At 42.9% G+C, this 18,132-nt stretch overlaps 1 protein-coding gene across 1 annotated transcript in view; it reads left to right on the top strand.

Moving 5' to 3' along the window:
- Positions 1-18,132, top strand: part of ca10a (carbonic anhydrase Xa) — a 480,424-nt gene that overhangs the window by 387,159 nt on the left and 75,133 nt on the right. Inside the window, exon 4 of the mRNA XM_079577756.1 lies at positions 9,535-9,720. Coding sequence (XP_079433882.1) covers positions 9,535-9,720 — 186 coding nt within the window. The remainder of the gene's footprint in view (positions 1-9,534; positions 9,721-18,132) is intronic.

The raw sequence follows: 18,132 nt of genomic DNA, 5'->3' as shown, positions 1-18,132 counted from the left end.
ATAATATAATATAATATAATATAATATATAATGTAATGTAATATATAATATAATATAATATAATATGATATGATATAATATAATATAATATGATATAATATAATATAATATAATATAATATATAATGTAATGTAATGTAATGTAATGTAATATATAATATATAATATAAGAGCGGTAAATTGTGACGCTGCTGCGCTTGGAGAGCCTTTGGCACAGCTGGACGTTCAGTTCCTCCACAGATGTGTCAGGGCTGAAGACCTGGGGCTGTTATTTCCCCAAACATATATTGCAATTGGGGCTAATTTTGCAAGTTTGTGATTCATTTCTTTGCGTTTGACTTTTGGAATCGTCGTCAAAGTTGTTCAGATAAACTACGTAAATTAAAGTGGTTTGTGAATTGGGTTAAATGTGATGTACATACCCTCAATGGGAGCTTGGGGGCACTGTTTTAGTAGACGTCTTATATGGTCGTAATAATTGTGACCACTTGTGTCATTTTCTATTGGAGGACAGTCTCGCATTTTCTCCAGTTCGGCTTAACTCAAATTTAAAGGCTTCTGGATTGGGCCAGTGTAACGCCTCATTTGAAAGCTAAGACCTTCACAGTAATAATTGAATTGTCACGTGTCACCTTTTTTGTTGCTTTTTTTTTTTTTGGTCTCATTTTTGTCACTTGATCAGTTACATTACACAAAAAAACAAAAGGCATTTCACTGGCCTGTGAGCCCTCCAGTCGAGAAGCTTTAGGTTTGACTAAAAGTGGAGCAAGTCAACTCGGTTAAGGTGGGGGTTAAGGGGTTAAAGTTGCTTCTGAGATCCCTGGATTAGGCATCTCCTCGCAAACATTCTCCAAAGTTTCACTTTTGCATTGCCTCCCTGCATGGTCACCGGAGCACAAGGGGGGGTTGAAGTGTGCCCCCGGCTGGTGTTTGTGTCGCTCGGTCTTCATGTATGACTAGGTTCATTTTCAGCTGTGTTCCAAAGCTCCAGCGCCTCATGTGGCCGTACAGACCTGAACAAAGCACGACGCTGCACCTTTAAACCGCTTCTTCCCCGTCGACTGCGCCGCTGTTTGTCGCCGACACGTCTCTTTACGGCGACGTCCTCACATTTATTCCGAGGCGCTCATCGCCTCTTGATGTTTCTCAGACTCCTGCTGGGCTCGTGTCTTATGAGGACACGCCGAGATCGTTTGAAATCTCCCTCAGATCTCTCTGCCTCTTGATAAAACGGCTCCAGCCCCTTAAATGCGCTTCTACCAACTAAACAGCGCAGCCCACACATTCTCCGGAGTGCCGTCCCTGCCAGCGCTCGGGTTTTTCAGAAACATACAGCCGGGCCGTGCTTCATGTTTCAAAGTCATAAAGGCACGCAATGGAAAATGTTACATTTGGAGGCTCCAGAACTTGCTTTTTGGGGCAACAGCAGCATGTTTACATGTTAAATGAACGTGTGCGGCATTAGAATGACAGACTGCTGTTTACCGACTGCTTGTCCCGGTCTGTAGCGCCGGGGAACCACATGGTGATGGAGGAGGTAAGGATGGACCACATGGTGATGGAGGAGGTGAAGATGGAGGAGGTGAGGATGGACCACATGGTTCACAAAAAAGTGGTGCCCACCCCGAGTACCGCCCATCTCAAAGTGATAGCGGTGGTTTGAGAAAAGGTCCAGAGATGACTTCCAGGCTTTGAAATTACACCCCAAAAAAAGGTCAAGCTCAGCGTGCTGCCTTTCCAGTTCGAGCTTTTGCTAATACAATCATTTGTGTTGCCTTTAATATCCCAAGCTGTTCCTTTCTGCCCCTAATTGCCTTTTTATCTTGTACTACCACTGTTTTCCCCCCTAATGGGTTCCGTGTACGTGCGGCCTAATGAGTGAGCGCGTACAGTCGTTCGCTCAGACATCTTGCTGTAACAAGTCTAATTTGCTCCATTGATCGACCGCGCTCCAATAATGATGATGATGACCCCGGTGTTTTCCCATTACCCATGCCCATGCAATACGGACGCCTTCTATTATCGGCACTACCTGACCCCCCCTCCGCCACCGCCACCACCACCGCACTCCCCACCTACACCCACCCCCTCCATTCGAAAACTCCTTCCATTAATGGCTTGTTTGCGCTGGCCAAGATATTTCCGCTAATGTGCAGTTTGTTAAAGGGTTGACTTCTTGTGCTGCGACATTATCCCTCTTCCTTTCATCACGGATAACATACCTGAAGCGTGTGTTTCTTTTTGTGCACCGTGTTCAGAATCCAAAAATACTTTGTTACCACCTGCTGATGTCCAGGAAGCGCTCTTTCATGCTTTAACAGGCTTACATCAGTTAGAAAACCGAGATTTTGATGAAGACATGACTAGGAGGCGCATATGTTGTGGTGAAGAGTTAAGAAAAGCAAATTGGTTTTAAAAGTTCTTTTGATGAAGGCGGAAGTAGAATTTTGTTTTACCTAGTGTCTTTCTAAAAGAACCTTTAAAACTCATGTGTAAACAAGAAGCCATAATGAATGTAATATAACAATTAAGTAAAGCATTGGAGGTTCTTTTACTGTTTTAGCTCAGGGGAGGCTTCGGGGCAGCAGTGGGTGGAGCCAAGTCAGTCATGTATGCATAAGTACCTGTGCACATAGAAACATACAGTTGTAGCAAGATTAGGGCACGATGTATACGTAACAACAGTCAGAAATGATGCTGGAAAAAAGTAATCAATACTGTGGAAGAAATAATAATAATGTCATTCCTAATCATTTCAAAACACACCAGCTAATAGCTAACAAACGGCAAGTCCAGTCTGATGGCAAACTCGTAAACGAACATTGGCTACAAATGGCTACATTATTATTATTATTATTATTTTTTTGGTGCGTGTGGCAATCTTTTTCTGCTAGTTAAGTGCAAATTGTCAGTCTTCAGATCAACACTCATTTTTAACATTCCAATTCTTCCCGAAGATGAGACTTTCATGGAGTAATGTTAACAACAGCTAACTTGCACAAGACACTGGCAACAGTGCATTTTTCATTCTTTTTTTTTTGCTGAAGTTTTAGAAATTACTCCAGTGAAAAGAAATTCACCACTTGTACAGCAACAATATGAGGACAAAAACGTTCCCTTGTGGTGAGCCAGTGACAGTGAAAGAACACCTACTGTTCTTTAGTGAGTGTCACTTGACTCTTAAATGAGAGAAAACATGCACAGCCAGCTTTACACCTTTACATTGGAACTTCTATAAAAAATGTTGTGGTCTAGAAACAATGGGCAACGAAAGCCCTTCTCTTAGGTCCTCATGGCGGGGAGCTGTAATACCACCCCCTGGTGGCCAGGGGCGACACCAAAGACATTTGCTGGAGGATTCCAATGTAGCTTTTGTACTGCTTAAAAGCCTAGCCCGTGTTCTCTAAAAAATATTTTTAGCCCGCTGGTTTTTGTACATCAGCGAAGTGGAAGCCTACATTTATGATTGACAGGCTCTGGAGCTTTTTGGTCGGACCGACTGCTTTTTAAGGAACAGACTACGTAAGACTCATCGTTTCGATTAATGGGGCTGAATGGAACACCGGTTATCTCTTGTATATAGTAGAAAGTGTTATATTTATCTCTCAAATGTAGTTGAGCAAAAGTAGTAAGTTCTCACCAGAAATACTTCAGATTCTCAAAAACGTTACTGGATTTGACTTTACTGTGAAAATGGCTATGTAATAGCAATTTAAACAGAAAATACCAAAGTGAAAAACAAGCTATTATCACCTTTAAAGCCCATGTTGTTTATGCAGTGTTCACTGTCTGCTGTCATCTCGGCGCTGTCTAATTGCTGGAGTGGTATCAATGCAATGTTGTGACAGGCGTCAAGCTAACAATTGTTGCAGTGTGAGTGAAGTTAAATGGAGCCCCGTTGGCAGCGTGTTGTGTTTGTTTGATGCGCTCCGTGATGGGCCTGTCAGACAGTATACACGGAGGGACAATCAGACCCAAGTGCTGCGCTGACATATCTCAAGTATCTATAGCTGGGTACGTGTATTTTGGGGCTAGCCTGTTTCAACATCAATTTCAAGGTCCTAGATCAAGCGAAATTGACTTTTTGGAGCTTTTCACCGTGTTGTCATGTTAAAACCTGGTCAAAGACGTACGTATCGTGAGAAGTGGTTTGTTTCATCAGGGCTGGCGAAGGGCCTCTTGTAATCGTATACAAGAGTGCGCCCCAAAGTGCGCGGAGCGCGCAAAACGAGTGCGAAGTGCGCGCCTCCTCTCAAACACTCACTAACGCGCTCTTGTTGACGTGCACATACATATATAATGCAAAAATCAACATTGTAATTGTACAGAGCCCATAAAGGTTAATGGGAGACCGCAGGACCTCTACCATGAAGTAGGAATGCGCGAGCACTTTCCAAAAATATATAGTTTCTGGCGCCCGCGTAAGCGGGAACACTGTTCTCGTGTGAGAATATTATTCTTTCTTTCACCTGGTGAACATCGACGAAAAGTCACAGATTTTGGCCCAAAATTCAAACTCGTACAAAATCTATCTCCTCCAAGAGCGTTTATGGGAACAAGCTAATTTTGGGTGGAAAATAATCTAGAACTTTAAAAGTTATCCAAATTACTTCTCTAAGTTTTACGGTTTTTATGCGGCGAAGCCACAAACTGGACGAAGTATTTTGCAATTTTTTGCTCCCAAATTAAATGGCTCCCATTCGCACATGTGAAGCCCGGTTTTGATCATTTTGTCATCAGTTGTTAAAGTCTTTAACACTCTCATTAGGCAAAATTCTCATTTGGCGCGATAGCGCCCCCTATAGGAATTATATGGTGAGTAAAAATTTTAGTTTTACGAAAATTAAAATAATTTGGCAGAAAATTCTATTTGGTCGTTCTGACCAGAAAAGTCAATCACACCTATGCCATATTTTTCATGGTGTTGCCGTGGCGATGACCAGAATGTCCCATTTTACTCTGATGGACAAATGTTAAACTCCATAATTCAGCAACATGCACTTATTCTATCTCTTCCAAGGAAAGCCTGATGAAGAAGATCTAGAGAAGTGAGGAACCAAAGTAGGAGTATCCAAAGTACTTGGATAACCTTTGTGGATTTACAACCAAAAGTAAAATGTAAAACTATGCTTCAGTTTGCAGATATTGTATTTTTGTGTCAAAAAGGTAAAAAAGAATTACTGACATTAATCTCAGAGACCTGGGATGATTAGTTTTCAGGTTAAGCCCAGTTAAGGGAAAAACTACTGAAAAGGATGTTCCACTTTATTATGCAGATCATCATTTTCAAGCAATATGGGAAAGAAAAAGGGTCTCTCTGCTGATGAAAAGCGTGAAATAGTTGAATGCCTTGGTCTAGGTGTGAAAACCTTCGATATTTCATGAAAGATGAAGCGTAATCATCGGACTGATAAGAGATTTGTGGATGATTCAGACACACTCCGGTTTGTGCAGATAAAGGCACAATGAGGACGATTTCTGCCAGACAAACACATCAGATTAAGAGACCAGATGCTACAAAGCAGCAGACAGGTATTTGAAGCTGCTGGTGCCTCTGGAGTCTCTTGAACATCAAGGTGTAGGACCCTCCAGAGGCTGCAGTTGTGCATAAACCTTCTATCCGGGCCTCCCCTAAACTGTTCACTGAAGCTGAAGCAGAAACGGCTGCAGTGGCTCAGAAATACATGAGACTCATTTTCAAACAGTCTTGTTCACTGATGAGGCCGTGTAGCCCTGGATGGTCAAATCAATGGAGTAGTGGATAGTTGGTGAATGACCACAATGTCCCAACAAGGCTGTGATGGGAGTAATATTTCACTACATTCAGGCAGTTTTGAGTAATCCTCATCCTTCCTGCTAATACAATTGTCATTTGCTGTCCTCCACATTATTAAAGACCAAATCGTTTATGAGCTGTTCTGCGTTCTAAGTTTGTTCATCAGGCTGTACTGAAGCTATAAACCCTGCTGTAAAATGAAACTGGAAGTTTCCCTACAGCTGCCAGCAGGAGGAGCCCCGGGCAAATATTGCTCTTTAATTCTTACAGAGACATAATTTCAAATTACAAAATGTAAAATACTCCTCATGGAACTGCTACCTTAACGTGGTGGAGGGGTTTGAGCGCCTGAATGATCCTGGAGCTCTGTTGTCGGGGGCTTGGTGCCCCTGGTCTCCCAGGGCAAACAGGTCCTGGTTGGCAGGTCAGACAAAGAGCGGTTCAGAGGGGGCGCCATAAGGGGCTGGTGCAATGTGATTTGCTGCCCCCACAACCCTGCAACGGAAAAGTGGAAGAAAAGGGATGGATGGATGGATGGAAAATGTAAAATATCAATGCAGAGGCACCCAAAACATGCTTTTACGCCTGTTTTTAAGCACCATATGCTGGATGTGTGCACTTTAGAACCTCTGATCCTGTCAGTGGTCAAACGTCCTTCTCCACCAGTATTGGCACTTTTATACAGTAGTATAATATAATCAAACCTATGAGTATGTTCTTTTCAGTTATACAACAAAACATCTGCTTTGTTTCAACGATTCCCTCCAACTTCAGGAAGCACCGACCACTCAGGATCAACGTGAAGAACTTTTCTGTGTGTCTCTGCTGCCCTTGTGTTTCTGGATAGACCCAGTACAGGTGTTTTTGAAATTGCTTTTTTAAAATGTCAGATAAGCTCTGTAAGGTTGTCATTTCTTTTCTCATTCAGAAAGTTCAGGTAGAATCAGCTGATCTCATTCCTTGGGCCCATAGTGTCGCTGAATCTATCTGACAAACTGCAGATCAGAACAGTTACATTACAAAAGTAATAATTCATACTCACTTTGTAATGCATCTATTGGCCGATAATAGAAGTTTAAAGGAAAAGTGTTATTTGCTCTAATGCGACAGGCTGAAGATAAGTTTCTCGAATGGCGCATAAATCTTACCATTTCTCTCTCCCAGAATAAGAATCCGATCTCTCTTGTAATAATTACTCGCTGCACAGGCGCCGGGCCGCCCCACAGAAAAATGAGACGCCACATTGCAATCTCGCGTCTTTGCGTTGTTTGCAGCATTTCCACCGCATTGACTTTGTCGGGTAATCGCGGAAGGAGGAAACATGACTGATGACGGGAGCAACTTTTGATTCCACTTTTTGTGGCAGCGGAATTTGTTCCTCTGTTCCCCCGACGCGTCTGCTTTCGCCAGCTGGAGAGGCGTCCTCCACGGGGGGAACGTCTCTGCATTTGCACGGGGAAACAGCGGCAGGATGGTTAGCACTCTCGCCTCACAGCAAATAATAAAGAAATAAAATAAGTTCTGTTTGTTCGCCAGCTACATGCTAACAAATGGATGGCGCTGTGATTAATGCATTGTGGGTGCAGACTTTGTTGACGGCTTTGAAAATGTGTAGCAGTCCTACGGTAGGATCGGGGTTGTATCTATTATCAAAGCACTGTCTGTCATATCGTCCCTTCAAACAGCGTGTTTATCACCCAAACAGCAATTAAATAATGTTAGCAATGCCAACTACAGCAACAAATGACAAGTAGCCTAGCTTAAATGAGCGTTAGCAGACTGGTGTGTGCAGTGATCTGTTCAGGAGGACGTTACCAGCAGGTTTAGCCCTTGCTCACCTCTGCGCTCTGTGTTCGCCTGCGTGTCTCCTCCTCCTGCTCTTGCAGCTAATTGCTGATGCAAATTTGTAAGACGACCCCCAAATGCTGAAGACGCTCTTAGATCCAGTCTTATTTGGCACTGTTTCAAGAAGTGAAGTTTATCATGAAGTTACTGGCAGTTACTTGGTTGTTCCAGCCTGAAAATATTACAGAACCTTTTGGTAAAAATAAATCTTTGTGGTGGAATGCATGAACTTTATCTTCCTGTGTCGTAAACAAAGCAGCGTTTAAGCACTGGTATTTAAACTGAATCGACGACACACTGATTAAACTCTCTCCTCGTTGTGACAGTCCCATGTGGACAGGAGTGTGGCTGATAGAAGTGAGCAAAGCAGCTGTAATTGTCTCAAAGAGGAGTTGATCCTGTGACTCTGAGATGAGAGCAGCATAGTTACGTTCAGTAACTGTTCCTTAAGTTCTTTGAGTGTACATGGTTTAAAACTCATCGTCATCCGTCCAAATCTCAGAGGTAGGATAAAAATAGCCGGTCAGGTGCAGGTTTCAGAGGTGAGAAAACATGATTCTTATAACCCGGCGCTAGGAAAGGAATAAGGCCAGTGGTTCTCAAACAATGGGGCTGGGCCCATATTGAGGTCATTATGTTACACTTGTGCCCTGCTCTGGAAACTGCACATTACTCTTTTTGACAATAAATGGGTGCATTTGCAATATTTTGTTTATAGAGCCCCAGAAAGGCTAGCACAGCTCTTTAAATCAGAGCCAGAGTTTGGACCTACCCATCGTCAAAGCAGAGCTGCTGACGTCCCGCTCGGTATTTTTCACAGATTAAAAACGTCCGTAATGAAATAAATGCTTGCGCTTTAATGTTACGCAGTGCAGCTTTAAAACGTGAAGATGAGAGCAGATAAAGTCAAATACTTTTTAACAATTCTAAATAATGGAACACAATGGAGATGGTTACGTGCAAACACAGTACTGGCCTTTCATCACCTGCCCTGTCGACGCTGTTTGAAGAACTGAAGTGAGGGGGCTAATTAAAGAAAAGAATAAAAAAACAGAGGAATGTTCCACAACTGTCAACAAAAGGGAAATAAAAGGTGTTAAAGCTTCACAAAGGGGCAATAAATTCCTTTTTCAGGTTTCACTTATAATGGTGAAGATTCAGCCGAGTGCAATAAGGTAGTTAGATAGCAAAGGCACAATGTGTCTTCGGTGTGGAATTATACGCTGGAAGTTACATTTCAGAAGATGCTCAGGGATGACAGTAAAACAGTGCTGCCAGCATAGCACTGTGGACTTAAGGATAGGCACGTAAAGCTACAGATTATGCATGGTGCAGTGCTCAAACGCACGTTTCTGAGGCCAAATGCTACACCAGGAATGTTTTTGACAAGGGAACAAAAACATGATTAAAGACTAATTCAAAAACTAAACAAAAACAACATATAATATCTACAGTCAACAAAGACAAGTGAAGACAGTGTCAAATGATCCAACATATCCTCCTGAACCAGTATAAAGTAAAGCCATCTGGACTTCTCTTTAGAAATGTGGGAGTTTTTTCAAGCTAAAGGCTAATGCTAATTTGATGCGAGCAAATGGCAAAATAGCTCCACAATCTGAATTTTTTTCATGAAACACACTCGACTTGATGATTATTCAAGTCCTACAAGCCTCATTTTATTTTAGATTGACTTAAAACATGTGGACAGGAAGTAGCCTTTACCCTACACTGGCTAACTTCCTGTTAGCCAAAAACGTTCCATGTGCAGAGCCTATTATCATTGTACAGTGGCCTAGAGAGTAGGCAATGACTCCAGCAATATTTGCTTTGCATAGTAACTTAACCGCTCAATTGCTCACGTCGGGACATTGTTGCGTCGCTAACCCTTTGACATCTTTGCATTCTCTTGTCCAGGTGGGCGGGACCATGTACAACACGGGCCGGCACGTGTCCCTGCGACTGGACAAGGAGCACCTGGTGAACATCTCGGGAGGACCAATGACGTACAGCCACCGCTTGGAGGAGATCCGGCTACACTTCGGCAGCGAGGACGGACAGGGCTCGGAACACCAGCTCAATGGGCAGGCGTTCTCCGGAGAGGTATTTACATCCACACACAGATATATATGAGGGGGATCTGCCCCAAGACATTGGCCAATGCTCTTTTGTAACTGACCTTTCGCCGAGCCCTTTTTTTTTACTGCTAACCACCAAAAACCCTACCAGCTAAATGTCTCCAAATAAACAAGCATACGTCTGTTCTAAGGTTAGACTGGGGCCTAGCTGCTAGGCTAACACCTTAGCATGCTAACATCTAGCTACTGACAGTCACATAACATTATACAAACTGGCACTGGAGCTGTAACTTTAACTGTAGCGGTGAACTTTTACAAGCCTACAGTCCCACGTGTTTTTGTCTCCCTTTATGATAAAAGTACTGTGTATTTCGTCTCCCTTTATGATAAAAGTACTGTGTATTTTGTCTCCCTTTATGATAAAAGTACTGTGTATTTCGTTTCCCTTTATGATAAAAGTACTGTGTATTTTGTCTCGGTCCTGATCAGTGACTGTAGCTGATTGTCACTGTGGCACCTGGAGGTTTAGCCAGCGTTGGCTAACTGTAGCGCACTGGAGAAATGCACTGGAGAGATGTTCCTATTTTTAGAAATGCTAAACCGTCAGAGAGTGCTTACCGGGCAGTGCAAGAGCACGACTGGTCCACAAGGCGGTGCTGTTGCATTTAAGGCAGTGTTAATTTTGTCGGCTAAAATATTTAGTCTTAATTTTAGCCAAAGTGATGTTTTTGACGACTGAAATTGGACTAAAACTAAATGAAAAGTTTTCCATGAGACTAAAACTATGACTAAAATGTCCAGATATTTTAGTCGACTAAAATAAGACTAAACAAAAATGAAAAGGAGAGACAAAAATCATCCAAACTTCTATTGTCAGTCTGAAAGAGCCTCAGATCATGTAAATGATCTGCCAAAGGATCAGCTCTGAGCTTTGTTCATGTGGAGCAGAGGAACTAAATGTGATTATAATGAATATTATAAATGCAAAGTCGACTAACTTGTCTTTTCTTGCAATTTTAGTCGACTAAAATTGAAGATGTTTTTTTGACTAAATCTCGACTAAAAGGGCTCTAGACTGCGACAAAAATGCTCACATATGCGGCTATTTTTAGAGAATGTGCGAGTAAAAAAAATAAGTGGTAGCACCTGTGCGAGCAAAAAAAAGAAAGAAAGTGTAATAGGCTTTATGAGGAGTGCTGCAAATAACCTTATAAAGCCTCTTCAGAGCACTCCTCTGAGCACACACACACACACACACACACCCAAGCTTCTACTATTATTGAAGAAGTCAGCTGGTAGTTTAGGCTAAACGTTTTGTCCAGGCAAGTGTCCCGCTCTCCCTGTTTGTCCGAGGGACAGGTGAGATACAGACAGCAACAGAAGCCACGTGTCCCGACATGAATTAACCTTCTATTACTTTCTGCCAATGCGCACTTTCCCACAGTTTATTCCCCAAAGAAGTATCTACTTTCACTTTTATGTTCGCCTTTAGGGGCGGTAGCGCTGCAGCCGAGCGGCGAGCTCACGAGCGCCGGTCAGAGAGAAGCACGAGCTCCAGAGGAGAGTCAGGAGCAGAAAGAGCTCAGCGGTTTATGTTCCTACCTGAGCTCGCGCTGATCTCCTCACGGTCAGAAAAAGCTTGTTTTAGAGCGCAAATGTAAAGCTAACGGAGAGCTAACGTAAAGCTAACGGAGAGCTAACGTAAAGCTAACAGAGCGCAAACGTAAAGCTAACGGAGAGCTAACGTAAAGCTAACAGCTGCTGTTATGGCCCGCCCTCCCTCAGTCGCAGCAGATTGAGCTCCTGTATTTTATTCAGGCTAAAACAGATACTTTTTGCCTGTGATTAACACGGTCTTAATTGGCAGTAATACATAATTTTCTAAGTGAATATCCTGCAAGTGACAGTGATATTGCAGATTTGGAAAGAAAGAGACAAACAATTGTCAAGGAAGATGAATAATAATGGATTGAAAAAAAATTATATAAAATCACTAATATTAATATGAAAAACTCAATTTTAAAAAGTTTTAACATTATTTTAATCATTATTAAGATCAATTATTAGTGATTTTGAACATGTTTATAACTGTCCTTGTTTTCATTTATTAAAATGGTGAATTTTGATATTGTGTCTCGAGTCTGTGCGACCAAAATATTGTCTGTGCGACCACATGAAAAAGTTGGTAGCACCAGCGCTACTAAAATAAAAGTTAGTCTGGAACCCTGATTACATTTTCATCAAAAGACTAAAAGTAAATTAAAATATGTTGTCAAAATGAACACTGATTTAAGGAAGATATCATGATTCTCGATAACAATGGCAAAATACCACTGCAAAAGAAAAAAACATGAAACACATCATAGAACAAGGACACTGGGTTTTGTTGGACAATAACTCGAAAATGTAATCGAAATCGCAATCTTGACTGGTCAATCTGAATAATCGTCATGAGTTTTTATAATGGACAGGTTTTCAGTCATCTCTGTGAAGCTCAGCAGCATCAAGGCCCAGTTTGAACCGTCTAACCCCCTATTCTTCGAAAACCGTTTCTTGGAAGTCTCTCGTGGGGAACAAAGAGCGCCCATCGCTGACATTTAACGGCGGTCGTCCAAGAATCCCACGCGGCGCCCGCTCTTTGGGTTACTCAGACGCGTAATGAGCTTTAAGCATCAGCCCCGCGTGTCGCCCGTTGTTTCGACACAGCCATGAGTCACTCACTCTGCCGCATTCCGCAATTAGACCAATAACCAATTTGTGTGGCAACAAAATAATTGCGCTCTTGACAGGCAAATTCATTCTAATTAACGGTAACGACGGATCTGCGGCGCACGCCTTCGCCTCGGTCTGGAATTCGCGCCTTTGTGACAGGGCGCTTTTCAGACGGGAAACAGCGCTTTTGTGTGGGAGAGGTCGAGGCAGCGGTGGCCCCGGTGTCAGCGCCGCGTCCGGGAGGGAAGTGAGGTCAAGAGGAGAGGGCGCCATTTTATTAAAACCACGCACTTAACAGCCAGAGCGGTTTGTACTGAGGTCGGAGCCAAACAAAGACACATTAAAGAGCTCAGCATCGAAACTTCCAAGATGGAGCTCGAGGTCAGAAGTTGTACAGGGTGGGGCGTTATGTTTTTTGGAAATGAATTTAAAAACTGTACACGTTTCAAAACTCTCCTTTCTTCGACACATTTCCGATTTCATTTCACACGTCGGCCTCCGTTGTCAATGCACTGATCCAGACGGCCGTGACGAGCACAGAAGTCCAATAACAGACCACCGACTGGGGACTCCAGGCCGTTCTGGAGTCCCCAGTCGGAGCACCATCTAGTACCCCTCCCAGGGACTCCAAGATGGCCGAGTACTCTGCACCGATGTTGGGCCCGTAGGCCGAGACAACGGTGAGAGACCTGTCCCCGACCCGAAGGTGTAGGGACGCGACCCTCTCGTTCACCGGGGTGAACTCCAACATGTGACGGCTGAGCTGGGGGGCTACAAGCAAACCCACCCCGGCCCGCCGCCTCTCCAGAAACATGGAGAGTCCAGCCTCTTTCCAGGAGTTGGGCTCCGGAACCCAAACTGTGTGTGGAGGTGAGCCCGACTATATCTAGTCGGTATCTCTCAACCTCCCACACAAACTCAGGCTCCCCCCCACCCATGTAGGAAACAAGACTTTTAGAAAGTTCAAGTATGTAATATATTTTTATTAGATTAATGTATGCTACCATTATTTATTTTTCCCATGGGTGTTTCCCTCATATTCATGTTTAATATTGATCAGGGAGCTCCACAGTTTATGATCTAACATGACACATGTAATAGGTTCTATTATTACATTCATTATGTCTTCTTGATGACAAATTTACTTGTTAATGTTCTTTTAGAAAGACACCAGGTAAAACAAAAAGCTTGTTTAAATAGGAACAAGCTAACAAGGAATTTCTACTTCCGTCTTCATCAGAGGCGTCTCCCAAAATTCCTCGATGAAGACGGAAGTAGAAATTACTTGTTAGCTTGTTCCTATTCAAACAAGCTTTTTGTTTTACCTAGTGTCTGTCTAAAAAAACTAAACATGTAATAGGTGTGCATAAAACAAAGTGCCAAAAGTATTCAATGTTAATGTTACAGTCATCTAATCGCAGAGGCGGTAGAGAATAAAGAGTTGGATTGGATTTACGATGCAGTCGTGACATAAATAATGAGAAAGAAAATGTAAAATAATGTGAAAATGTTGATATTTTTAAAGAAAATTCCATTAAAACATATACAAATAAATCATTATGAAGAATTAAGTAAGAAAACACAAAATACATCTATTTTACATTCAAAATGAAGATTGTAACCTTCAAGAGGCACTAGTTAGTAGTAAGAGTACAGATACTTTACTTAATATTACTCAAGTGGAAGTAATATTAATAATGCCTTACACTTGTATTGCGCTTTACAAGCCTGTATTACCAAGTTTCTCAAAGCGCTACACTGTCGTCATTATTCATTCACTCCATACTCGGTGGTGGTAAGCTACTATTGTAGCCACAGCTGCCCTGGGGTAGACTGACGGAAGCGAGGCTACCAGTCTGTGCCATGGGCCCCTCCGACCACTCACTCACTCACTCACTCACTCACTCACTCACTCGGCTTCCTGGTCTTCCATCCAAGTACCGACCAGGCCCTTCCTGCTTTGCTTCAGAGGTCTGACGGGGTTGGGCAGAGAAAAGGCAGTCTGGCCAGAGGTAAAAAGTACTCTATGAAAAAACTAATCGCAAAAGTACAATAACTTAATAACTAAATAACAAGTAACAAAAAGTTACTCAAGTACCTGAAGTTGAGAAAATGTAACTGAGTAGTACGGCAGCTCCTGTCTTCTTTCTCCAGTTTTCTGGCACAGATTCATTAAAAACATGGATTCAGACTGGACTGAGCAGGCATAGTATGTTTTAAAACAAAACCGGATATCAAAGAATATATTAGTTTCTAATGGATTAGCGAAACAGATTTGGTAAAGACACTCGAATTAACGAGTGATTAGCGCTGCATAAAAGGTAGTGACAGGGCGCTGTAGGGGAAACACTGCTTCCACGATCTGTGGACGATCAGTATAAACCAGGGAGATAACCCCACTGGAAAAAAATCACAACTAAATCAGGCGAGAACGCAAGCCAGTTTACACTCTGTTTCAGGGAGATCAGATAGAAGGCTTCTATCAAAAAATCATTTTGTAAGAAGGAGTTCATCGTGAAAAATTCAACAAAGAGAACATCCCTAACCAGAACCCCTAACTCTAAACCTAACCCTTAACTCTAAACCAACCCCCTAACCCTAACCCCTAACTCTAACCCTGACCCTTAGCTCTAAACCTAACCCCTAACCCTAACCCCTAACTCTAAACCTGACCCTTAGCTCTAAACCTAACCCCTAACCCTAACCCCTAACTCTAAACCTAACCCTTAACTCTAAACCAACCCCCTAACCCTAACCCCTAACTCTAAACCTAACCCTTAGCTCTAAACCTAACCCCTAACTCTAACCCTGACCCTTAGCTCTAAACCTAACCCCTAACCCTAACCCCTAACCCTTAGCTCTAAACCTAACCCTTAACTCTAAACCAACCCCCTAACCCTAACCCCTAACTCTAACCCTGACCCTTAGCTCTAAACCTAACCCCTAACCCTAACCCCTAACTCTAAACCTGACCCTTAGCTCTAAACCTAACCCCTAACCCTAACCCCTAACTCTAAACCTAACCCTTAGCTCTAAACCTAACCCCTAACCCTAACCCCTAACTCTAAACCTGACCCTTAGCTCTAAACCTAACCCCTAACCCTAACCCCTAACTCTAAACCTAACCCTTAACTCTAAACCAACCCCCTAACCCTAAACCCTAACTCTAAACCTAACCCTTAGCTCTAAACCTAACCCTTAGCTCTAAACCTAACCCCTAACTCTAAACCTAACCCTTAGCTCTAAACCTAACCCCTAACTCTAAACCTAACCCTTAACTCTAAACCAACCCCCTAACCCTAACCCCTAACTCTAAACCTAACCCTTAGCTCTAAACCTAACCCCTAACTCTAAACCTAACCCTTAGCTCTAAACCTAACCCCTAACTCTAACCCTGACCCTTAGCTCTAAACCTAACCCTAACCCCTAACCCTTAGCTCTAAACCTAACCCCTAACTCTAAACCTAACCCTTAGCTCTAAACCTAACCCTTAGCTCTAAACCTAACCCCTAACTCTAACCCTGACCCTTAGCTCTAAACCTAACCCCTAACCCTAATTCCTAACCCCTAACTCTAAACCTAACCCCTAACTCTAACCCTGACCCTTAGCTCTAAACCTAACCCCTAACCCTAATTCCAAACCCCTAACTCTAAACCTAACCCTTAACTCTAAACCAACCCCCTAACCCTAACCCCTAACTCTAAACCTAACCCCTAACTCTAACCCTGACCCTTAGCTCTAAACCTAACCCTTAACTCTAAACCAACCCCCTAACCCTAACCCCTAACTCTAAACCTAACCCCTAGTCCCTAACCCTTAACTCTAAACCGAACCCCTAACCCCAAACCCTTAGCTATAAACCTAACCCCTAACTCTAACCTAATCCCTAACCATAACCCTAAACCCCAAACAAAGCCCCTAACCCCAACCTTAACCCTTGCCCCTAACCCTAACCCCTAACCTTAACCTTAACCTTAACCTTAACCTTAACCTTAACCTTAACCTTAACCTTAACCCCAAACCTAACCCCAAACCTAACCCCAAACCTAACCCCACCCAAGGGAAACTGAATGTTTAGGAGCAGAACGCTTGGTCACAAGATAATGTTCAGATAGATTTGTTCTGAAACTGCACCTGAATGGACATATTTTATTGTTTTTTGTGACATTATAGGCTTTAAGTGTGAGGGGTTTTTTGACTAAAGAACCAAAATGTACTACCAGAATATCTATACCCATTGTACATGTTTTTGGTGGTAGGGGAAACCGACGCAGACACGGAGAACATGCAAAGTCCAAACAGAAAGGTTCCAGCTGGTCCCTGATTGAACCCTGGCTTTGGAGCGAGAAACACTGTACATTCTAATTCACAAATGTATTTCAAAATCATAATCCTCCAGATCGCTAAATCCGCCAGTTGCTTTTGTTCTCCTTCGGAACATCCATCATGTTTTTCATATTGTTGCGTGCGATTGGTTATTTTTCTACCGTCGCGTGGCCCGACTCTCTCCGCCTGATTGACTGACAACTCTATCTAACAAAGCCATCCGAGACTGCTGACGGATTCTCCCTTTCCTTTATAGGAACCCTTTTTTTTTTTTTTTTTCTTGGGGAAACAGAAAGCAACCTTGTACACTCCACTTCGCCGCAAATCCAAGCACCCGACTCCCATTTCCTCAACAGAAACGCAATAAGGCTCAAAGGGGGAAAAAAACAGATATCGGCAGTTTCAGCAAGTCCTTGAGATGCTAACAAAGACTGGGATATTTTTTGATATCTGAAAGGCAAGGATCCTTCTGAAATGCGGCCAGATGGATACGGATGAGCGCATTACCACTCCAAAGTGCATATCCATAAATGACTCCTATAGAAGTCCGAGAACGCGCCGCACACTCGTATACACGGTGCATGCCTGCGATATGGGCCTTAAATTGGCTCGTTTTTTATAATGTGGAGTTTGCATATTCTCTCTGCCTCTGTGTAGGTTTCCTCCAGGTGCGACAATTTCCCCTACCGCTAAAACATGTACACTAGGGTTCCATCTGGAGCCAGGACTTCCCTGAAACAGAGATTCTGAATGTCAGTGGGACTCTCCTGGTTGAAAGTTGTTTTTTAAGCTAGCTGATGAAGACTGGTTAATAAGGCAGTTCCTCGTTGGCTATGATGCAGCTTTGAGGCTTCGTAGCTTTTACATTTTACACTAAACATCGCAAATTATGAACAATGCAGATGTTTCCAGCTGTTGTCAACCCATTAACCTCATTTAGATGAAGTCAAAGGTTTATAATAAAGAATAAATGAATAAGTTAATAATAAAATGAACAAATAAAGAATGTAATGTTCAGCTGATTGTGGGTGGTTCACTTCCAACGGCCAACAGTCAAATATTGTGATGGCACAGTAGCCCAGTGGCTAGCACTGGTGCTTCACGGCTAGAAGGTCTAAGGTTCGATTCCCACTTGGACGGGGCCTTTCTGTGTGGAGTTTGCGTGCTCTCCCCGTGTCTGTGGAGGTTTCCCCTACCCCTAAAAACATGTACAATAGATGATGGTGGTGGTCAGATGTGTGTCCCAGGGGAAACCGTGGCTTCATATGTAGCTTACCACCACTGTGTATGAGAGAGTGAAGAACCATACCGTGTGAAGCTCTGGGCGACTTGAGTCCTGTGAAAGCTCTTTACAGATAAGCTTCCATAAATGATGTGCTTTACTGCATGTATTATTCA

This window comes from Gobius niger (assembly GCF_951799975.1).
Source record: "Gobius niger genome assembly, chromosome: 19".
In the NCBI taxonomy this organism is placed as follows: domain Eukaryota; kingdom Metazoa; phylum Chordata; class Actinopteri; order Gobiiformes; family Gobiidae; genus Gobius; species Gobius niger.
Note: the sequence above shows the minus strand (reverse complement) of the source record. Positions and strands in the feature narration are given on the sequence as shown.